The 25,315-nt window shown below is 35.9% G+C and overlaps 1 protein-coding gene across 1 annotated transcript in view; it reads right to left on the bottom strand.

Annotated features, from left to right (window-relative positions):
* LMBRD1 (LMBR1 domain containing 1) overlaps positions 1-25,315 on the bottom strand; it is a 125,729-nt gene that overhangs the window by 80,759 nt on the left and 19,655 nt on the right. The window contains exons 4-7 of the mRNA XM_028097815.2: positions 17,186-17,283; positions 15,048-15,115; positions 5,444-5,532; positions 2,517-2,590 (exon numbers count right to left, since the gene is read on the bottom strand). Coding sequence (XP_027953616.1) covers positions 2,517-2,590; positions 5,444-5,532; positions 15,048-15,115; positions 17,186-17,283 — 329 coding nt within the window. The remainder of the gene's footprint in view (positions 1-2,516; positions 2,591-5,443; positions 5,533-15,047; positions 15,116-17,185; positions 17,284-25,315) is intronic.

Raw genomic sequence — 25,315 nt, 5'->3', positions numbered from 1 at the left:
TTATTTAAATGATTATTTAATTTTCACAGCTTGACTTAGAGTAATATAAAATATTAGTTCAAAATATTTACTTTACAATACTATCATTCCTACAGGGAAGCTCTCTTTCGCAGAATTTAGTAATTTCACAGATTTTTCCCACTCCCACTCATCACTGCCACAGCTTACATAATTCAGAGCCACCAGAGTAATAGTGTTAAAATGTTAGATCCTATCACTTCTCCATTTAAAACCTTCCAATGGTTTCTAATCTCAATCAAAATAAAATTCAAAATCCTAACCATGATGCATAAGGCTCTATATTAACATGGCCTCTGGCTATTTCTCATCTAAACTTCAGCCTTCCTTCCCCTGTTAACCGAGCTCCAGCCACACTGGCTTTGCCTCTTTGCTACTATCTGAACACTGCATACATGTGCCTACCTCAGGATTTCTGCGCTTACTCTTCCTTCATGGCTGGCTCAGTCACTTTAGTTATCAGGTCTCTGTTCAAATGTTAGAGAAGTCACTCCTGACCTTTATAGTAGAACCAGTCTCCAGTATTGTCTATACCATTACACTGCTTTATTTTTTTCATAGCAAATACCATTTGACTATTGGAAGACAATCTTCCATGGGTCTCTCATTTCTTCACACCTTGCAAACCAGGCACAAATGCTCATTTTTTTCTATACTATCTTTTCAAGGATGTTTATATAGAAAAATAGCCTTGGAAAACAAAGATAGCATCTTCCTCTGGAGCAAAGGGCAAGCAGACTTACTGTCCATTATAAAAGCTTCAGCTTCCGTAAGTTCAAAGGTTCCTCTTCTATATGAAAATATCATCTGGTGCACTTCACATTACCCCATGGGAACTGGAACTGAGGAAACCAGCAAAGGAAAATGCTAATGCTAAGGCTATTGTTACTGCTGTAATACAAAGGTCTCTCTTAGACCCAGAAGTCTTGCATCTTCAGCCAACAACCAAAGAACTGTAACAGGCTAAAACGAGGGTAAAATCTTAGACCTTTCACAGTTCTTGATGTTGACCTTACATATTGGTTTCCTCTTTTTCCATTTGTTTCTCCTAACTAATCTTTTTATCAACTGTTATATACTCATTTTCCTATAGTTTTCAAAGCACTTTTACACAGTATCATTTGACCTTCAAAAAACCTCTAAAGGCATTTTTTTACTCTCATTTAATGGGAAAGACCCTGACCCAGGAAGGTCAAAAAACACACAAAATCACCTTAACACATCAGTCACAGAATAACAATTAGAGTTCAGGTCGAACTCCTAATTTGTTGTTAATTTGTGACTGCTTCTTAAAAGAAAGAGGGGTGCCTAGGTGGCTCAGTTGGTTAAGCGTCCAACTCTTGATTTTGGTTCAGGTCATGATCTCAGGGTTGTGGGACCGAGCCCCCTGTTGGGCTCCACACCAGGCATAGAACCTGCTTAAGATTCTCTCTCTCTCTTCCCCACTCTGGTCCTCACCACCCCGCTCACATTCTCTCTCTCTCTCTCTCTCTCCAAAATAAATAAATAAATAAATTTTAAAAAGACAAATAAAGATAGCACACATATATTCTGTGAGATGGAAGGATAATTACCACTAATAGTATGACAAATTCCTTATGTAGTAATCCATGAAAAAAATGGCAATAAATAAAACAGAGTATCCAAATAAGCACCTGACATATTAAAATGCATGTATTTTAGACTGCTTTTATTCTAAATGATGACCCTTGAATAATTATGTAACAAAATTAGATTCTGCTATCACACTAAAAGCCCATTTCTTTCATGTCTAAAGAAAGATATATTGGAACAATATCCAAAAATGTTTTCTTTATAACCAGTATTTCCCATTTCTGCAAGAATTAAGAATTCTGTAAACATAAACTCAATTAATCTGGAAAGGTTCTAGATAATTTAAAGCTTCCTACACCACTCTCTTTCAAGAGGTAGGTAAGAAGTATTTATTGTTGGTTTTTCCTCTATAATTTGAGCAAAAAACTCAAAAAACAGACTGTACACAAGTTTGGCAGGCTATAACTCATACCTTATTATCGCCAGAAAGACTGAAAAAAAAAAAAGTCTCTCAGAGTATAAGATTAGATTCTCTACACTAAGGAAATATCATATTATATAAAATATCTAAATTTAAAAACTCTATATACCCAAGTAGGATGAATCTACTGCATCAGTAATAGATACTGATCTACAGTTCAGAGTTCTAATATGCTTATAAATCACTAAATCTACTATGGCATAACATATAACCATCTTCAAGGTTCACAAGTTATAAAATTTGTTTCTGAATATTAAATTTCAAAAATATAGATAAAATGATTGTGACTAAGTAGTTAAAAATTTACTCTCCTCTTCAGTAAAGAAAACTTAAGAAATGAAGAAGCAAGCACTAAAATATTAAAGAGGAAAATATAATTAATTGAATACATGACTAAGGTAAAATGAAATTGCTTCATAAAGTAATTTCTTAATTTTAACTCCATTATCACCATTACACTTACTGTGTAAGTTATAGCTGCCAACATTCCAATCAAGGTCAGAGAACTAATAGAAAATGACAATGCAGCTAAACCATCTGCAAAGGAAGCAGAACTTTGTTAAAAATGTACACATATACTACTCAAATGTTTATATTCAAAAAATCAATATAAAGATATAAAAACTGGGTTTCTTATACATTCTTAAGGAATAAACCCAATGTATATTACCTCATCTTTGAAGTGCCAACTCCAAGGGGAGAAAATCTCTACACCCAACATGGGGCTCAAACCCACAACCCTGAGATCAAGAGTTGCATGCTTTATTGAGCCAGCCAGGTACCCTGAGAAAAGAGTTTTTAAAGGGATCTTCACAAATTCATTTGCAAAAATCTTTTGGACTAAGATTTTCTTTCTTTCACTTCTTAAAATTAAAGTGAAAAACTGTCTAATTATTGAGCCTAAAAAGAAATATTAGATGCTCAAAAGGTGGCAAAAAAACTGTCCTAGACTTTCTGAATGGCAGTCCTTGAGAAATAACATTACATAGGAAAGCCACTGATATTGACTAATTCTCTCCCCTCTGCCCGCAATCCTGATATTCTTAGTTTCTTTCTTAATTTTCAAATAAGTTTTTAGCATATAGCCTAAAACTAAATCTTAAAGAGTTTATTTCATTCTTTAATTTGAAAGGAGCTAGACTGCCCATCTGGCAGGAAAAAAACAAAACCAAATAAAAAGCAAACACAAACAAAAAATAAATTCAAAGTACTAACACAGGAAGAATATTATGTTAACAAGTCAGACATAGTAAATTATTTAAGGGAAGGCCAATAATTCAGAGGCAAGAGTGACACTTTTAAATAATTATACTAGATTATACAATGAAACACCCAAGCAAATTTGAATATTCATAAATGGGAGTAATACTAATTTTTTCAGTTTTAATACAGGTCCTATTGAACCTGTTTTGATCTAGTTAAAATGCAGGTCCTGTGGAACCAAATGTAATTTTAATTTAATGTATATTAATCTTGCATGAATAACAATAAAATCAGAATCATTTGTCTTCTTAAAACTCATGTCTCAGTTTTATATAACACCTCAAGAAAGCATATTAAACAAATTCATAAGCTACTATGCAAGCCTAATTTTTAAGCCTTCATTTTATAAAACTAAAATATTAGATTTTATTAAATCAAAGACATTCTGATGCTATTACCTTCTTGATCTTACTAGAATTATCAACAGAAATTGTTCATAAAACTAGGAGAGGTGTGCCTGGGTGGCTCAGTCAGTTAAGCATCTGCCTTCGGCTCAGGTCATGATCTCAGGGTTCTGGGATGGAGCCCTGTGGTGGGCTTCCTGCTGGGCACAGAGTCTGACTCTCTCTCTCTCCCTCCTCCGGCCCCTCCCCCTGGCTTCTGCACTCTCTCTCTAATAAATAAAATCTTTAAAAAAAAAAAAAACCCAAAACTAGGAGAGATCTGGTATTTAGCTGATAGCAATTTTAAGGTACTATCACTTATAAAACACATCCCAATATCAGAAATATAAAAATGTGGGGAAATATGTACCCTACAATTGATAAAATGGAGTATTATATTAACATATTTGGCCAATCAAAAAAGTTAATATTACTAATACCATTAAGCAAAATGTACTCTAGGATGTAGTGTTTAAGATTTTAAATAAAAGAAATAATGTTAAGACTAAAGAGCATGAGATTACAGAAATTACACTACTACTACCTATATAATTACTGATTCAAGTTATACCAATACTCAAAGACTAGTGTATAACTTAATGTTTAAGGCAGAGGAGTAGTTACTCAAGAGACCTGAAGGAGTTAACTATGAGAAAAGAAGCAATTTATTTCTCAGTAATAGGATCAGGTGCATAAATCCTGACAATTCAGTATTAATACATGCCAGGACTGCTATCCTAGTTCTTGCTAGTATCAGCAAGATATTAATGGACCACAATCTACATGACGAAATCTTAAGTGGAAAGCAAAAAAATTAAGAAGTTGTACAGCAAGGACTCTAACACTTAATTTAATCATCATTTAATATTATATCTGGATAAAGAAAAAGAAATGCTGATCAAGACTGTATAGTACTTACTAAAAAGAATACAAAAGCAATAAACATCTTTCAGGTTTATAAAATAAATATTGTAGGTTTCTTTGAAAATAAAGTGATTACTAAGTTCAAATGCACATGAAATTCTGAGGAATAAGATACACATTCTTATTTGATATCTCTAACCCAACTTCCAGTTTCTAATATCTAATATCCAATTCTCCAACCCAACTTCCAACTCCAATATCTAATATCTAATAACCAATTCTCCAACCCAACGTCCAGTTTCTAATATCAACTGTACTTTTCAATGATTGAGCATCTTTCTTAACCTAACCTCCTTAACCTATTTTTTTCCTTCTAAAAACCTAAGTCACACTGATAAAGTTAAGGGAAACTTCTGGAAAAGCAATTCCAAAATGTTTTGGTGAGGTAAATTTATAATAAAATATTATTTCATTCATATGAAACCTCTGTAATTTATATTCCACATAAAAATTACTTAATGATGATCAAACAGCAATATGTAGTTCTTTCACTGGCTAAAAGTTAAAAATAAAAAACACTATATCAAGCACATTTCTTTAACATATTCTATATAATCCCAAGTCAATTAACAAACACATAGAAATTATAAGACCTTCACTGCTAAAATACTTTGGAGATTATATTTTTGTTTCGACTTGGTAATTGTATGAAGAGACTTAACTACATCATAGCTAGAAGTGAGTCTTAACACACTTTTAACCACAAGTCAAAAGAACTGTGAGGTTAAATTCTTAACACTGTAGAAACAGACTACTCAAAAAAAGTCCCAAGAGTCATAAAACATGAACTATTATGAATATTTTTTAAAAGAATACTTACGACTACTTCCAAGTTCTTCAAACAGGAATTTCACTTTTTCCCACTCTGTAGAATTTTTATTATTAGGAACATTCAGAGGAACAAAAGCACTACAAAAAAGAAAATAAATCTGGTTAATGGCTGTAAAGATAAAAATTTAAATAAAAGGAAATGGTCTAAAACTCAATTCCTTTTTTTTTTTTTTTTAAGATTTTATTGATTTATTTAAGAGAGAGAACAAGAGAGCACAAGCAGGGGAAGTGGCAGAGGGAAAGAGAGAAGCAGGCTCCCTGCTAAGCAAGAAGCTGATGAGGAGCTCAATCCTAGGACCCTGGGATCATGAGAGAAAGAAAAGGGAAGGAAGAAAGTAGATATTACTTTAATATCTAGTCAGAAACAAGATTAAGGTAAAACGTTGGGTATCCCTTAAATTGTGTATGTGGAGAATCAAACAGAAATACAAGAAATAACTCTAATACTACCTCCTTTCTAACCTAATTTTAATTGTAAACAAAGCACAAAGGTCTATCCTCTTTTGTAAAGAGGAAATACTAAATGAGTTCAACAATAAGTTGAACAGTATCTAATAATGTGTGCAAGTAAAACAAAGTAATCATTCTATTTTTTTTTTAAACCTTTACTCCTTGGTACTACTGATACTTATTATTCTTACAAAAAGATAAATGGTCAGAGCACGTCAGGAGGTTATTTAAATTTCTAACTATTTGCACTGATGTGCATTTACTACACTCTTAATCTTGGAGACTTATTTCACACCACTTTCAGAAAGAAAAGTGATTACTCACACAGAGAGCAATAAATGCAAAAAGTTCATCATTGCTCTGGTCATAAGATTAAAAAATAAAAGCAGTAAAGTGGAATCAAAAAAAAAAACAAAACAAAAAAACTCTTGCAAATTATACTTCTATAATGATATTAACATATTTATCTGCATTTGAACAAATGTATAAACCAAGCAAGTAAAAACTACCTATATAATATTCCTCTATTTCATTTGGATGGAGTTTTTTTCCCGATATATGTATTTTCTGAAAAGTTTATTTTGAATTTGTTAGTTGGGAATGACCAACTCTGTAAGTATGGGAAAAACTTCTAAGTTGTATATAATATCACCAAGAACTTTCTATGACAAAAAAAAATTTTTTTTTTAAGGTCATATGGCTCAAACTACTGTCAGAATGACTTCAGGAAAATACTTACTTTGAGGAGATCCAGCACAGTAACATTTTAGCGCTTACTTTCAGGTAGGAACTAGAGGGAGTAACAAAAGCACAAACCCCAAAGCAGGTTCTCCTCAATTAGGAGAATCCCGTGACCAGGTTGTATAATCTAAGAAACAGATGTGAAATATTTTCATATAAACTAAGAGAAACGTGTGTAGGCTGAATTCAAGAGTTAAAACTAAATTCATCTATACATCCTGAACAATAATATTCAAAACATTTCACAACCAATTTGGCAAAAGCACAAAGTAATCAACAGACACACTGGCCTTAATTCTGGAAGACCCTGCTGAACCAGGCTTTACCCTTTAAACAGGCCTAGGATGGAGTAAGAAGACTCAGGAAGGCTGAGCAGCAGCTGACTGATATGCAAGCATTTCAACCTCTTAACAACCCGAAGGGGCAAACTAATGTTCACTGGCCAAATGTCAGCCTGTAGACAAAGATCTATAAAGAGAAAGGAATACCTCCCAACAGATGCAAAGGCAACTAAAACTAAAGTCAGATGTGTCTTGAATATAGATACATCAATTTTGATGAGGAGGCAGCATTTAATAAGTTTATCAACTATTTACTAAATGATGATGATAGTAAAGTAACCAGGAGTAAGAGTATAATGAGATTTATGTGGTAGAAAGTACAGATATTTTCTTAATCTCAATCTCTCTCAAAATAAAAATGCATAAGGAGAACCTTAGCTTCCAAAAACACCCATACTAGATCAAGATAAGACCTGGAGCCTCAAAAGGTTATAAATTTCTCTTACAATCTTAAAAACAGTAAAACTGAAAACCCACTCAGTAAAAATACTTTATACCCAATCTGACTCGCTGTTATTAGTTTAATACAGATTCTCTTTTACGGAAAAGACAAAGGAAAGGCTAACGAATTTCAGTAGGTATGAAACTGAAATGATAAATTCAGTAGAATAGAAAATATGATTTTCACATCTTACACCCAATCACCAGTCATATTTATCTTCCAAATAGCTTATCAGTTTCTTTTCCTCTCTGCTCTCTTTGTAGCTACTCTAGTTCAGACCCTCATCTGTCACCTGAACTATTACAATGATTACATGATTAGTCTTCCCATCTACCATTTATATTTCAATTCTCCAACCCAACTTGCAACTGCCCCTTTCAAATGCATCCTTCATGGTACTGTAACTCTTAGATAAATTCATATATAATTACTTTCATGCATTCACACACACACAAATGCATACACATCTTCACTGTCTTTCAATTGTTCAGCAGGATAAAACTCAAAATTTCTTAAATGTTGTTTATGAGACCCAGTCTACCTACCTGGCTAATCATAGCCTGTCCCCTACCTACACAAACACCTGAAACATCACATCATACTTTTTTTTTTTTTTTTTGTACGGAGGAGGGTGAGAGTTAAAATTCACATTATATGTAGGGTGCCTGGGTGGCTCAGTCAGTTGATGCATCTGACTCTTGATTTTGGCTCGGGTCATGATCTCAGGGTCGTGAGATTAAGCCCTGCATCCAGCTCAGCACTGAGTGAGGAGCTTGCTTGGAATTCTCTCACTCTCTCTCCCTCCTTTGTCCCCTCCCCTGCCCTCTTGCACACTCTCTCTCTCTCTCCAATCAAAAAAAAAAAAAAATAGGGGCGCCTGGGTGGCTCAGTCGGTTAAGTATCTGCCTTGGGCTCAGGTCATAACCCCAGGGTCCAGCTCCCAGCCCCACGATGGGCTCTCTGCTCAGCGGGGAGCCTGCCTCTCCCTCTCCCTCCTGCTCTGCCTACTTGTGCTCTCTCTCTCAAATAAAGAATCTGTTTCTTGGTTTCTCTCTCTTTTTTAAAAAAAATTCACATTATATGTTTTATATCATTCTTCAAATATTCCATGTTAACTGCAGCCTCACAAGTTACCATAATGTTATGGACTCAACTCGTCCCTCTAAAATTCGTATGTTGAAGTCCTAACCACCAGTGTGATGATATTTGGATACTGGGCCTTCCAGGAGGTAATTATGGTCAAATGAGGTCCTAAGGGTAAGGCTCTAATCCAATAGGATTGGTGTCCTTATAAGAAGAGGAAGAGATACTAGACAGTTCTCTCTCCCTGCTAGCAGAGAATAAAATAAAGGCCATGTGAGGAGACGGTGAAAAAGCAGCCATTTATAAGCCAAGTATCTTCAGCAGAAACCAAATTTACTGAAACCTTGATCACGGACTTGTAGCCTCCAGAACTGTAGAACTGTGAGAAAATAAATGTGCACTGTTTAAGCTACCCAGTCTGTGCTATTTTGTTATGGCAGCCCAAGTAGATTGATACAGATTTTGGTACCGTTAAGTGGACTGCTACTGTAACAAATACCTAAATATGTGGCTGTCTCTTTGAAACTCAGTAATGAGCAGAGGCTGCAAGGGTTTTAAGATGTAAGCCAGAAAAAGCCTAGGCTGCCTTGAAGGTGAAAAGAAAGGAAGGAAGGAAGGCAGGCCCCAAATGGAGTCACCTGTGCTAAGCCCCACCAAGATTTAATACCTAACCTCAGAGCAATTTCAGCCTCTCCCAGGAGTAGAATTTTAAACCAATCAGTCTGGAATTTCCTAGTAAGGTAATCTGCCTGATAAAAACCCCCTGCTTTGGGCACGTGGGTGGCTCAGTCATTAAGCCTCTGCCTTCAGCTCAGATCATGATCCCAGGGTCCTGGGATCGAGCCCCACATCGGGCTCCCTGCTCCGCGGGAAGCCTGCTTCTCCCTCTCCCACTCCCCCTGCTTGTGTTCCCTCTCTCACTGTGTCTCTCTCTGTCAAATAAATAAATAAAATCTTAAAAAAAAAAAAAAGCAGCTAGTTCAGTTCTCATCTTGAATAATCAGACAATTGCTTAAAAAAAAAAAAAACCTGCTGTGCCCTCAGGGAAGGTGACCTTGCTTGAAACAATTCCCTCTTTGAACTTCCTTATCTCACCTCCTTCTACTTATAAAAATCTTCCATTTTGCATAACTCCTTAGAGCTCCTTTCTACTTGCTAGATGGGATGCTGCCCAACTCACAAACTGCTGAATAAAGCCAACTAGATCTTCAGATTTACTCGTTTGAATTTTGTATTTTAACAAAGAGACTATTGATAAAAATGTGGATGTTAAAGGCAAGAGGGAGGACTCAAAAAGAAGAGTTATAGAGAAAGCCTCTGTTGTCTCAGAGAAGACATATATCATCATGAATAGAATGGTGGTAGAAGTATGGACACTGAAGGTCATTCTGGTGAAATCTCAGCTAGAAAAAAAGAACATGTTATTAGAAACTAAAAGAAGATAACTTGTAATACAGTGCTAAGGACTTTGGCTGAACTGTTTGTGTTTCTGTGGAAGGCAGAACTTTTTAAAAGATGAAATTGGGTATTTAGCTGAGGAGGATTCTAAGCAAAGTGTTGAAGGAGCAGGATGGTTTCTCCTTACTGTTTACAGTAAAATGTGAAAGGAAAGAGGTAAGGTGAAGGAACTACTCCATCTGTATTGTAAAAGAATGACGAAGCCTGTGTTAAGAGTGTGGCTGAACAACCATCTGATAAGGAGAGGAGTAAGGGTGGAAACCATGGGTTTAATCAACCATCTCAGCAGAAGCCAGGAATAGTGGTAGGATGATACTAACAGGGACACTGCCAATTTGAAATAAAGGGAACAGAGATGGGACAAAATAAGGTAGGCTATGAGATTTTTGGGATTCTACAGGACAGGATGACAGAATTACTTAGCTGAGAACATGCTTTATCCTTCAAGAAAAAGTATCCAAAAGCAATTCAGTTATCATCAGGGCTGCCACTCCCACCACAGGCCCAGGGGGCAAGGCTGCTTCCTCCCAGCTTTCCTCAGTTGTGGCCACCAGGCAACTGCTACAAAGAGTCGAGGGAGCAGGACCTAGGCACAGAACCAAGAGGGCAAGGCCACTACCTAGGGCCATGCTGGTGACCCTACCATCTACCCTTCAGTGGGCCTGGAGAGCAGAGCATCCAACCAAAGATAATTATTCTTGAGTCTTAAGATCTAATATAATTTGCCTTGCCTTGACTTGCTTGGAACCCATAATCCCTTTTTTTCTTTCCAATTTCTCCCTTTTAGAACAGAAATGTCTGTCTACCCTATTCCTGCCCTACTATTCTATTTTTGAGGCACATAACTTGTCTGGTTTCAATGGTTCACTGCTAAAGAAGAATTCTGACTCAGGATGCATCATATTTCAGGTCTCACCCATACCTGATTTATGTGGTATTTTGATGAGATTTTGGACTCAGAATTGATGCTCAATTAAGACTTTGGGGGCTGCTGGAATGGGATGAATGCATTTGTACATAGTAAGGTCATGAATTTTGGGGGGCCAGAGAACAGAATGTTATGGACTGAATTTGTCCCCACAAAATTTTTATGTGAAGGCCTAACCCCCAATGTGATGGCATCTGGATATAGAGCCTTTACGAAGGTCATCAGTTAAATGAGGTGGGACCCTAGTCCGATGGGATTGAGTCGCTTTAGGAAGAACTGACACCAGAGAGCACTCTTTCTCCCAGTGAGAACACACAGGAAAGACAATGTAGGACACAGAAGGCAGTAGCCAGGACGAAAGTTCTCACCAGAAACCAAACTTGCCAACATTCTGACCATGGACTTCTAACCTCTAGAACTGTGAGAAAATAAATGTCTTTTACAGCACTCTAAAAAGATGAATACACTTCACATGCTATTTATCTTTTTTATTTAGTCTGATGACAAATTTCCACTCCTCAAATTTCAATTCAAATATTATTCCTTATTAGGTCTTCCCTGATTCTTCAAGGCAAGGCTAGGAACTTGCTACTCCATCATCAAAACCTAGTATTTATCTCTTATTAGAGCACTTAAATATCATAGCCCAAATTATGTATTTATGTCTCTCCCCACTGTGAACCTTGAGGAAAGAGACAATGACCCTCCACCTTTATCCCCAAGACCTTGCACACTACATAACAAAGTGCTCCAAATATGTTAGCTACATGAATTAGTTAAACCTCAACCACATTTGTACCATAAAATTATCTACTGTTTTAAAAGAAAAACATACATCACTTAACAAAAACTAGGAGTAGGTTACCCTCAAGAAAATTTCAGGCAATTTAGTCAATCAATTAATCTAAATGTATACCTCATTCAAATATGGTAATGAGAAGAACACTACCCTGGGTAACAAAAACATTATTAGTCTTTCATTCACAAATTTCAAGCTTGTGAAATACAGGAGTCCACATACTCTCCCCTCTATCAGTGCCCTCAGCTAATGACCTCAAATATCAGTGAGAAAATAGAGGCCAATCAGAGAAGAATTCTTTCATTTGCACACAAAACCTAAGAGCCCACTTGCACATCTTTTCATTTTTATTGCTCTTACAACAACAGAGGAAATACCTGTCCACCTTAATCAAAGCCTCCCACCTGTATGGGTGCTTTCTATGCCATTCCTTCTCACCTATTATCCACCTAAGAGCCAACATCATCAATTCAATTACAAAAGGACCGCAATACTGAGAAAGGCGGGAGGTGGCACGGGGAATAATATTTAGCAATCCTTCAGCTTATCTTTTACATTTTACAAAAGAAAAAACTCATTTTCTCACTGGAGCTAGATATTGCTATTGCAAGAGCAGAGACTAAACTCTGACTTCCCTAATGCCTGATTTGGTGCCTTACTCATCATTTCTTCCTGACTGCCTATAAAACTTACCATGAAATAAACTGAGATTCCAATACTCCCTCACCAAACCTGCTCCTCCTTCAGATTTGCCTATCTAAGTTGATGACAACTTCACCCGTTTCTGTGTAGCAAAGAATTTGGCTTTGCCCAAAAGAGGTGCGACTTTTGCCCACGGTTCTGGCAGGTACCCAATGCCTTTGTTTAGGGCAGGAGCTGACAACATCTTAAGTGGTGAGCCAGAAAGACCAACCATGTGATTTTGGGTGAGAACTTCGGGTCATATGGAGTCCACTGTCCTGGAGGCTGAGATAACTATGTGAGCAATTAATCAATCCAAATTGCCTAAATAACAGTCTCAATAAAAAACTCTGTGAGAGAAGTGTTCCTAAGACTTTGAAGTCTGGCCAACTGCAGGTACATTCTCAATTCCTCTTTCTCTCACACCCCACCTATGTATCCTATCAGAATATCCTGCTGGCTCTTTCTCCAAAAGGTAGGCAGAATCAAATCACTACTGCTACCATCATGCCTTGCCTCGGTTACTACAACAGCTTCCTCACAGATCTCATATTTCTACCCTTACCCCCATAAAGTCAAATCTTAAAACACCATCCAGGAATCCTGTTAAAATGTCAGATTATGTCGCTTAATGACAAAAGTCCCTGACAGCTCCCCACCTCTCTCACAATAAATGTCAAAGTTCTAACAATGGCCTATGATATCCTACTCAATCTGGCAGCACTAGTTACCTCTGGCCGTATCTTCAGCTACTCCAGCCTTCATTCGCTCTACTCCAGCCACACTAGTTTCCTCGCTTTGTCTTAAATATGCCAGATAATTTCTTGCCTCAGGACTTTCCATCTGTTGTTTCCTCGGACTGGAATGCTCTTCCCCCCACATATATTCATGGCTCCCTCACTTCCCTCAAATATCTTCTCAAATACCACCTTCTCACCAGTGTCTTCCCTAACATTTCACAACCTCAACACAACCCATTTTTTATTTTCTTTCTCTGCCCCTCTAAACCTCTCTTGAATACATGCTCCCTGAAGAGGAGTTGTCTTTTCTGGTAACTGCTGTCTCACCAGCACCTTGTACGGTATCTGGAACATACCTAGTACATAATAATATTTGGAAAATAAGTGAATGTTATATTGTTCAAAATGGCTGGTCAAACTGTTGCTTCTTGTTACTAGTGTATTTGCAAGGAAACATTTGCTTAACTTTAGTATATTGCTTCTAAATAAATAAATGTCATCTAAAGAATCTGTTAAAACTTTATCAGAATTGTGCAAAATGTAACTCTAAATGAGGACTGAAGATAATACACCATGAAAAGAACAAATAAATTTACAAATATATCCCCAGACACCTTTTGTCTGGGACACATACTCTGGCTGCTATAAAGATTTGTGGTTTTACTGATGGTTCTCAGCCACATTCTAAATCAGGAGATTACAAACTATGTTTATAAATAAAGTTTTATTAGAACTCAGCCATGTCCCTCTGTTTGCATCTTGTCCATAACTACTATCAAGGTACAAGAGAGTTTAGTAGTTGCCACAAAGACCATATGGACCTCTAACTTAAAATATTAACTACCCTTTAAGAAAAGTTTACTGATCTCTCCTCTAGATAATTTAGGTTTCTAAATGAGAGACTTTCACATTAACTAAAGCAAATTCACATAACTGTCTTTCTTAAAAAGCCAAAAGAGAATTAAAAATATATTCAATAGCTAAATAGAAAAACTACTAAAAAAAATTGTCCTTTCAATAAGTACTCTTTTTTCATGACACATAAAGGCAGACAAAGGGTACTGGGAATATGCCTTGATTATAAAGCATTTGTATTCCAAGAAGTCCTAGAACCACAAAAGGTTACTGACCAATTTTATTCCACCACAAATTGTATTCAATAAATGTCATTTTTTTATTTACTGAATTTCTGAGACCAAATTATAAAAAGAACCTTTTAAAAGCTTATTAGCACCTCACATATTTCCTAACCTAAAAAAACAAAAGAATCAAAACCTATTTTAACAAGGAGAAATGTCTTCCATTAACAAGGACAAATGTTTTCCAAAGAGAAAATGTTAAATGTATAAAAAAAATGCAAAACTTTATTGATATTAGTATAAAACCTTAAGGAAGAAGATTTAAGAAAGGAACTCACTGACAAAGATTAATTCAAAAATTTAAAGACTGATGCACCAAATCTGAAAAGATGCACAGAAAGGTTTCATCAAAGAGCTGTTTATAAAAATGGAAAAACTGCAAACATCATAAATGTCCAAGTAATCATCACTAGAAGATTAAACTGTGGTATGCTAAAAGGAAAATGCAATACAGTCAAAAATTGATGAAACTATATTTACTATTTCTAAAGAGATGCCTACAGTATGTCAGCAAGTAGATTATCAAGAATTCATAAAATAAAATCACATTTCTGTAAAATTATAACATGGAGGGTATATGTATGGGGGGAGAGCACTCTGCATGTATCTGATCACATAAAATGTCTAGGTAGAACAACATATACAAAAAAGGTTAACTGTGGCTATTGCTTGGTGGCAATATAAAAGGTGGTTTATTCTTCTTCTTACATTTTTTTCTAGATTTTTCTAAATGAGCCTTTATTATTATCATGTTATTTCCACTTTCAGGGGCAAAAAAAATCAAGACTTACCCAACTAAAAGAAGAAGTGCACAAATTACAGCAAATCCCAAAGTATACTTGAATGCTGTTTTAATTTGCTGGAAGTCAAGGGAAAAAAATATACCATTTACTAAGACCTTTAAAATATAAAATATTCTTAAAAAATAAAATATAAAATATTCTTGCTACAGTGGAACAGTACTTTCACATCAAATGTACATTTATGTGTAAATTTGTGTAAAATTTCCTTGTTGAAAAATAATCTTAAAATTTAAGGAAAAACAATGTAATGCCACATCATAAGTTACCTTTGCAAACCATACTAGACTTTAAAAGTCTTTTCAATGATTAGACCTTATGGAAATCAGTATTCAAAAGCATAACCAATTCTTCAGTGGGCATAATCATTAGTAAAATTATCAGAATATTTACTAATATATTCCCCCAAACAGGAAGCAATCAGAATCTATAATACCCCTCCCCCAATTCATTAAAATGGGTTATAATAATAAGTACAATAAATATTCAATATGCATGCATGTGTGTATACATGTACATATTTTATATATAATGTATATATTTATATAAAATAAAAAATATATATATAGAACACATATATAAATATATAAAACATTTATCATTATCTTTGTCCAAAGACAAACACAAAGCTGGATATTCTAAATATGGAAAGAAAAGTTAACCTCAAAAAAAAGGTTAAATCAGTAAAAAAACAAAAAAAACCTATTTGTCTCTCAGATTAATGAAGTCTCTAAAAGTCACCTTTTAAAATTTAAATTCATGCTTCATATGACAAATTCTTCACAAAGGAGTTAAGACAATCTTTAGGAAAAAACCTAAAATAAAGGTTGAGGAGGATTTTAAGATCAACCAAAGGGCTGGGAAAGATGAACTTCAGAAGTGAAAAGAGAAAGCATGTATCTCATTCCATTTTTAACATTAAATTCCTAACCACCCACTTTACCTTACATATGTTGGGTTTACAAATACAGAGTTACATAAGTATCTGCAAATAATTAATTTTGACTTTCTTTATAAATATTTAAACATCTTATTTTTTCTCTAATAAACTGTACTGATTACCACTTGGAATCACTTAAAATATTGTTATGTACTTGCTCCTGATCTTATGCAAATACTTTAAGGTTTTAATAAACATGATTAAGAAAAATGCTGGTTTTTAAGTGAAAGCTATATATATATATTTTTTGGTATTTAAATACAAAACATAAAAAAGGTATAAAACAAATTCCTATTACTCAATAAAAAGACATTCCTTTTATGCTGCTTTTTCCCCTTAAATTAGAAAAAATGTTCAATTTTAGCAAATACCTTTCAACATACAATTTCTTCTTTGACCTATCAAATGACTATATATTAACAGATGTGCCGATTCTAAACTGCCCATGCAGTCTAGAGATAGGCCCAACTCAGTTATACTATATTAATATATTTTTAAGATACCTCTGAATTCAATTTGCTAATATTTCAGTTAAGATTTGTATACCAATATTTAAGTGATGTTGGTATGAAGTTTTGGACATACATGTATGTTATATTTATCAGATTTTTATATCAGTGTTATCCTGGATTAGTAAAAATAGTCTGCAAGTGTTCCTTCTTTATGCCCTACAATAGGGGTCAGCAGACTGCCCTGTGGACCACATGTAGCCCACCTCCTATTTTACTGGATCACATCAAGCTCATTAAGTATTATCTCTGGCTACTTTCACAGTACAACAGCAGAGGTGAGTAGCTGAGAGAGAAACTATATGGCCCACAAAGCCTAAAATGTTTACTACCGGGACTTTTAGAGAAAAAGTCTGCCAATCCCTGCTCTAGAATTGCTGTCTAAACAACAGTCACAAGTCACATGTGCCTACTGAGCTCTTGAAATATGGCTAGTCCAAACTGACTCTTTGAAGTGATAATACTTGGAACATATTACATTAAATGCAATGTACCATTAAAAATAATTTCAACTGCTCCTTTTTACTTATTTTAATAAGTAGAAAGAAAATTTAAAATTTCACATCTGGATCACATTGTATTTCTATTAGGCAACACTGCTCTAGAATGAATTCAAAGTCCTGTCATTCTTTAAGAAAGGAAATAATCTTTCCTCCTCCCCCTAAAATAAACATACTTACAGTACATTTACTAGTGTCATCATCATCCTTTTCTTCATAGTAGAAGTAGACAAAAGGGATCCAGAAAAACACACAGAATAATATAACAGAATATAAGGCTGTGGAAAGAAATAATAAGCTGAGTTCTACTGAATACATATAAACTTAATAACTGTTATATGTATACTTACGTGTGTGTATATTAACATACAAAATAACTTACCAAATTCATTTACATACCAAATTCACTCCCCCATCTGATCCCTATACACATAACTCTTTGTTTATATGTAATATCCCAATCAGCCTTTTCTGATCCCTGCCCCAAGAAATCAACAGCACTATTAGATAGATCATAATTCAAGTTAACCATGGGGCAATTTTCAGCAATAATGATAATAATTATGCCTATAGGGGCACCTGGGTGGCTCAGATGGTTAAGCGTCTGCCTTTGGCTTGGGTCATGATCGCAGGGTCCTGGGATCGAGACCCGCATGGGGCTCCTTGCTCAGCAAGGAGACTGCTTCTCCCCCTCCCTCTGCTTCTCCCCCTCCCTCTGCTTCTCCCCCTGCTCGTGTTCTCTCTCTCTGTATCTGTGTCTTGAACGAATAAATAAAAACATTAAAAAAATAAAAATAAACCAATTATGCCTATAACAAGTGTAGCAGCTAATACCTGAGCTCTTACTACATACTCAACACAGTGCAAGAACTTCCTGTGAACCAACTCATTTAAATGAACATTAACTTTTGGGGCGACTGTCTGGCTCAGTTAGTTGAGTGACTGACTGGACTTAGCTCAAGTCATGATCTTGGGGTTGTGGGGTCGAGCCCCATGAGGGACTCCATGCCCAGTACGGAGTCTGCTTGTCCTTCTCCCTCTGCTCTTCCCCCTGTTCGTGCACATGCATGCTCACTCGCTCTGACTCTCTCTAAAAGAAATAAAATCGTTAAAAAATAAATCAATGAGTGTTAACTTTCGTACTCCTTCCAACTTAAAATCAAGTGAAGTTAAAACATTTTCCAGTCACTCAAGTTAAAGAAATAGTTATATATACAATACTATCCTTTTGGTACAAATAATTTCCCCAATCTAAGTTTAAAATATGTAGTGTTATAAAACTAATCTTATACAAATCAAGACCAAGAAAAGGTAAGAATGGTAAAAGAGTAAAATCAGATTCAAAGTTAACTGATACGAATTCCTATTTATATGCTTTAAAATAATATTAGAGATACTTTGACCCAGTAGTCAAAATATTTTTTAATTCAATGTATTACTTAAAATTTGAACAGCCAAAGTATATTTAACAATAAAAAAAGAAAACAGAATAAACAACTTTTTGAGGCTTCACAAACCTAAAAAAAGTGCTTTTAAAATCATCTGTGAAGGGGCACCTGGGTGGCTCAGTCAGTTAAGTGACCGACTCTTGATTTCCGCTCAGGTCCTGAGATGGGAGCTCAGGGACCTGAGATGGGAGCCCCACCTTGGGTGTGGAGCCTGCTTAAGATTCTCTCTCTCCCTCTACCCCTCTCATCCCTCACCCCAATGCACGTGCTTTCTCCCTCTCTCAAAAAAGATAAATTAAAAAAATTTTTTTAAATTAAAAAAATAAGGGACACCTGTGTGGCTCAGTCGGTTAAGTGTCTGCCTTCAGCTCAGGTCATGATCTCAAGATCCTGGGATTAAGCCCCACATTGGGCTCACTGCTTAGAGTGGAGTCTGCTTCTCCCTCCCCCTCTGTTCTTCGCCCTGCTTGTGCTCCCTCCCTCTCTCTCTCAAATAAATAAAATCTTTAAAAAATAAATAAATTAATAATAATAAAATAAAAATCTCTGAATTTACATTTATTTGCATGTGCCTAAATTCACGGAATTATATAATGTAATTATATAAAACAATCACAGGATAATAGTTATTATACTCCTTTGTAAAAAAAAAAAGCATTTGTTAGTAATGTATAACTTCAAATACTTATTCTGTTAGAAGGAATGATTATATAAGTTACAGAATTTTTAAACATGATCTTAATACTTGCTAGTACTATCTCACTTATCTGGAGGCCACTCATGAAACAGCCCCCATGAAATGCAGCATAGCTACAACTCAGCAAACAAAGCCCTACAGAACCAATAGAAAGGTAAAAGGTAATTTTTATTGACCAATCATAAAATAATTGTCAGCAAACTGAATTCTTGCACTACACATATTTAGTGAAATGCATGCAGTCTTTTAATATTATGAGAAACCAATAATGACAGTAAATCTTTAAAGGTAATGACTGTTGTGTTCCTATACAAAACACAGAGTACAGTTAACCCCTGAAGTTGGCTAAGGCACCAAGTCCCTGCAGAGGTAAAAATCTACATATAACTTTAGACTCACCTAAACCTTAACTAACAGCCTACTCTTGACTGGAAGCCTTACCAATAATATACATTCAATTAACATGTATTTTGTAGGTTACATGTATCATATACCATATTCTTAAAGTCAGCAAGAGAAAAGAAAATGTTAAGAAAATCATAAGGAAGAGAAAATACATTTAGACTATTATATTATAGTATTATAAACCAATATTATACTGAATTTATTAGAAAAAAATCCACATTAAGTGGGCACAACAGTTCAAATTTGTGTTGTTCAAGGGCCAGCAATAGTTAGTATTAATATTTCTAAGTCTAACAGCCAATGGAAATAAACATATATTAAAAAATGTAACCGAAGTAAGTTTTTAAAAATTAAAAGTAAAAGGGACAGGACTATAAATCACTCTAAATACCATTCTAATATTATGATTAAAATGATTAAATAATTTGTATAGAATAGGAGAAACCCTAAATCAGCATAACAGAGTTTAATGAGCTGATAGCCATACCCCAGAAATTTTGACCCAGTAATGTCTGGCTTCACTCTCAGCATGCTGCTTATGTCTACTACCTGATGGCCTAGGCCTTCATCTGGCCAAACAGCCTATGGCTATTTCATAAACATTCCTGGTATTCAGGAACTTGCGTGATCAATGATCTTGTAAGCTTCAGAGTTAACATCATAGTCAATTAGCAGAACAGGTATAAAATTAATTCCTATAATTCAAAAAATACAAATAATCCATTTTTTAAAGTGGACGAAAGACAGATACTTTACCATAGAAGATATTGGCCGAAGATACAAAATGGCCAAAAAGCACATTCCAAAAGATGCTTATCATCATTAGTCATGAAGATGTAAACTAAACCTACAATGAGATACACATATCCAAAAGAATGGCTAAAATTAAACTGGCAATACCAAGTGTTATCAAGAATGTAGAACAACTGATAGTCCCATACTTTGCTAGAGGCAGTGTAAAGTGGCACAACACTATAGAAAACTGTTTAGTAGTTTCTTACCAAGTTAAATATACAACTACCACATGCTCCAACAATTCTACTCCTCTGACAATGAAGAGCAGCAACATATGCAAAGGGTTTCTGCCCAGAGAAGCCTGCCTGAGTTACAGAATCCAGGGCTTTTACTGAGGACTTGTAAAATATGCACATTTGCCTGAGTGACCAGCTATGATACCAAAACTACTGACCCAAAGCAGGAAAGCAAGTATTGACTAAAAATCATACGTTTTGCACAACTGAACAAGCTGGTACTGCAAGGTTCCATATTCAGCTATACAAAACCACCTTATCAATTAGTAATGCAGGGTACATCCAAGGGCTAGGTTCACAGGAGTTAGTCAAGGGTCAGCCACACAACCTGAAAGTATATGGTAAGTGAACAAGCTCAGGTGTCTTGCATTAACTCTTTCTTTTCTTTTCTTTTTAAAGTAGGCTCCACACCCACTGTGGAGCCTAACACAGGACTTGAATTCACAACCCTCCTGAGATCAAGACCTGAACTGAGATCAAGAGTCCGATGCATGGGGCATCTGGGTGGCTCAGTCCATTAAGCGTCTGCCTTCGGCTCAGGTCATGATCTCAGGGTCCTGGGATCGAGCCCCGCATCCAGCTCTCTGCTCAGTGGGGAGTCTGCTTCTCCCTTTCCCTTTGGCTCCTCTCCCCCACTCATGCTCTCTTTCTCTCTTCTCTCAAATAAATAAATAAAATCTATAAAAAAAAAAAGTCAGATGCTTAACCGACTAAAAAACCCAGGTGCTCCCTGCATTAACTCTTTCATAACAAAAATGTTCTTAGCAACATTATTCACAGTAGTCAAAAACTGGAAATGATCCAAACGTCCATCAACAGGTGAAAAGATAAGCAAACTAAATGGTATTATATTTATACCAATGACTAGTATACAGCAATAAAAAAGAACAAACCATGGTTACATGAGATGAGGATGAATCGCACAGACCTTATGCTGAATAAAATATGCCCAAACACAGGAGTACATTTTCTACAACTGAACTTCAGGAAGTTCTAGAACTGGCAAAACTAATTTATTACAACACGAGTCAAAAAAAGTGGTTGGGACAGCTACTGACTGTAAAGAGACATGAAGATGTATGGCAACCAAAACTCCCATTATGTTGCTGATAGAAATAACCAGAAAAAGGCAGTTTCTAGCAATCAACACCTGGGGGAAGGAAATGGGGAACACACACAATTCTGAAAAGACTCTATAATATCCCCTCAGCAGTCTATGACTCAAAATAGGTGTAGAACAGGGGCGCCTGGGTGGCTCAGTTGGTTAAGCGACTGCCTTCGGCTGAGGTCACGATCCTGGAGTCCCGGGATCGAGTCCCCCATCGGGCTCCCTGCTCGGCAGGGAGTCTGCTTCTCCCTCTGACCCAACCCCCTCTCATGCTCTCTCTCTCTCTCTCTTTCTCTCAAATAAATAAATAAAATTAAAAAAAAATCCTTAAAGAATATAAACTCATTTAAAAAAAAAATAGGTGTAGAACAACTGCTCTAAATCTTTGTTTTGCCAACACCACACTCTAAATAAACTATCCTCTGGAAGATCTCTCCTGCATCTATATGCGTCTTCTCCCTGCTTCTCCCTCTCTCTCTCTGCCTGCCGCTCCCCCTGCTTGTGCTCTCTTTCTCTCTCTCTCAAATAAATTTTAAAAATCTTTTTAAAAAATGAATAAATAAAGATCTTTTCCTTTAGCCCATAAATGTTAATCTATAAAGAAACGTAAGTTAATTAATTAACATTTTTGTGTTTTGGATCAGTTCTAATGTCCAGTTGGGTTTATATATCTGTAAATGAAAAAAAAAAGTTGCTGTTACCACGATTATGAAACTGAGAAATTGCTTCTTTTACAGCTCTACTTCATATTGATAGCTATTTTCAAAGGAAAATTATTCTTAACCCAAACAGTGATGACACTCTCATATCCTGACATCTTTATAAAGTATGCTTTTACTTGTAAATGTTTTTGTTAAAAGATTGCTACTAGCAGGTGAAAGATAAACAGACTATTTGGTTTAATAGTCCCACTAACATCAAAGAAAACATACTAAGAACAAATTTTAAAACCTCATGTCCACAAAAATTGGCAAAAATTAGACTCATAAAACAAGTTTTTTTAAAACAACTTAGCAAGAACTAGCAAAAACAAGTGGACAGCCATCAACTCTTAAAAGGACATAGACAAAAACTGTGGCAAAGAATATATGATAACTTATGATCTTTTCATATACACAAGCTACCTTTTAAAAACTGTATATCATTAAATTATAATGCACATGAAAATTAACTTGGATTAATTAGGCTTTGGGATTTTTAGACACTCTTTATTCCTCTCAACTACTGATGAAAACACCAAGACAAAGAATAACTTGGTCAATATTGTGATAGTATAATTAATCATTACAAAGCTTTTTTTTAAGAGGGTCAAAGTATAAAGATATTCTGGGAATTCTAAAAACCTTCTAAAATTATCCCATTTACCCAGCTGAAGATATTTGGGGTCAAGGCTGCTAGCCGTATAACCAGATACCCATTTTCATTTCAGCTGGCATTCCCCTTTTTGTCCTTCCCCTTTCCTCCTGCTTCCTGCCTGAAATGGATATGTGATAGCTTAAACTCTAGCCATCATTTTGGACTTTGGTGACCTTAAGATGGAAATCATGTACTAAGGATGGAGAGCAGATGAAAACAAAGGAAAACAAAACACAAGTTTAAGATCCTCATGATGCGGGGCACCTGGGTGGCTCAGTCGTTAAGCGTCTGCCTTCGGCTCAGGTCATGGTCCCAGAGTCCTGGGATCGAGCCCCGCACTGGGCTCCCTGTTCGGCGGGAAGCCTGCTTCTCCCTCTCCCACTCCCTCTGCTTGTGTTCCCTCTCTCGCTGTGTCTCTCTCTGTCAAATAAATAAATAAAAAATCTTAAAAAAAATTTAAAAAAAGATCCTCATGATGCCATAACGCTGCCATCTGAACCCTGGATAGCCCAATTCTAGACTCACTTTAAGTGAGATTTAAAAACCACTATACTGTTTTAGTCATGTATTTCCAGTCTGTTAATGTCGTCAGGTGTAATTCCTAAAACAGAATCTGGTATGAGAAATGGGGGAACCCAAACATTCACTCCTGAACTATCCTGAGCCATTGATGGTCCTGCCTGTGAGCCATGAGTGTAATAGATCTCAATTAACTTTTACCATTGAACATGGTAGCATCATGAGGTGCCACAGAATCTCCTGGGTTCAAGATACAGTTCTTGCCTTCACAGTGTAGCAGCAACTCTATTTCCCTTAATAACCAGCATCAATCACTCCAGCCCACACGGTTAACTATTACTGTCTGTTCGTTCAATAGAATAAGGCAACCAATGGTCAAGTGGAAATAATGCCGCTAATTCAACAAAACTACTGTTTCATCCTTGCTGGAAGTACTCTCATATGGCTATTAAAAATTCCAACCAGCAGAACTCAGCTACAAGAAACAAGTTTTGTGGTTAGTTCATTAGGACTAACTGTACAAACTGCCATGCTCACTTCTATCCCTTAGTTATCAGACATGGGTACAAATTATAGGACAAAGAGACCCAGGTAATGCTCACTGGTCCACAGCATTCTCTGAAATAAAAAAATAAACAGGGCCGCCTGGGTGGCTCAGTCGGTTAGCATCTGCCTTTGGCTCAGGTCGTGATCCTGGTCCTGGGATCAAGTCCTACATCGAGCTCCTTGCTCTGCAGGGAGACTGCTTCTCCCTCTGCCTCTGCCTCTCTCTGTTTCTCATGAATAAATGAATAAAATATTTTTTAAAAATTTAAAGGAAGGAAGGAAGGAAGGAAGGAAGGAAGGAAAAAGAAAGAAAGAAAGAAAGAGAAAGAAAAGAAAGAAAAGAAAGAAGAAAGAAAGAAAAGGAAAGAAAGGGAAGAAAGGGAAGAAAGGAAGAAAGAGAAAGAAAGAAAGAGAGAGAGAGAGAGAAAGAAAGAAAGGAAGGAAGGAATACTTCTCGGTTCATTTTATGAAACTAGCAGGGTCTTCATACACAAGCCTGACAAGAATAGTTAAGATAAAGGAAAGTTACATACCAGTCTCACCTAAGACGATTTTTAAAAGAATCCCAAATAAGATAACAGCAAATCGAATCCAGCAAGAGCTGGATTAAACAAAACAAAAACCACCATCATGACCAGATGCTTAACAACTGAGCCACCCAGGTGCCCCTGAAAACAAGCAAGTAATTTCACATAAAGTTCAAAAAATGTAAAACTAAAGATACAGCCTGGTAGAACTGTAAGGCAAAAATAAGGGAATAACAGAGACTAAATTAAAATAGTGGTTACTTCTAAGGGGGTTGAAGAAGAGATGGCATCGGGGAAAGGCCCACAAGGGACTTCAAACTTCATACCTTGCATGCTTAATAGATATATTACAAGTATAAAAGTATTATATGCTGAAAAAACATCAAAACTGTCAATACTTGCAAGACTGCTATAAAGTTAGCCTCTAAAATGGCTCCTGTTGATCCCCACACCCTTGTGCAATCCCCCAATTTGAGAATGGATAAACAAGACATGGTATATTAATATAATAGGTGTGGGCTAGATCACTGACTCACTGTTGATGAAAAGAATGTGACTCCTAAGATTAATTACTAAAAGACTCTGCCTTCCATCTTGCTCGCTCTGAGAGACCTTAGCTGCCATGTTGTGAACTGCCCTATGAAAAGGTCCCTGTGGCAAGGAACTGATGCTG

This window comes from Eumetopias jubatus, unplaced genomic scaffold, assembly GCF_037043125.1.
Source record: "Eumetopias jubatus isolate StellerSeaLion01/CBP00866 unplaced genomic scaffold, mEumJub1_p1.0 scaffold_6, whole genome shotgun sequence".
NCBI lineage: Eukaryota > Metazoa > Chordata > Mammalia > Carnivora > Otariidae > Eumetopias > Eumetopias jubatus.
The sequence above is the reverse complement of the archived record's forward strand: the minus strand, read 5'-3'. Positions and strand labels throughout refer to the sequence as shown.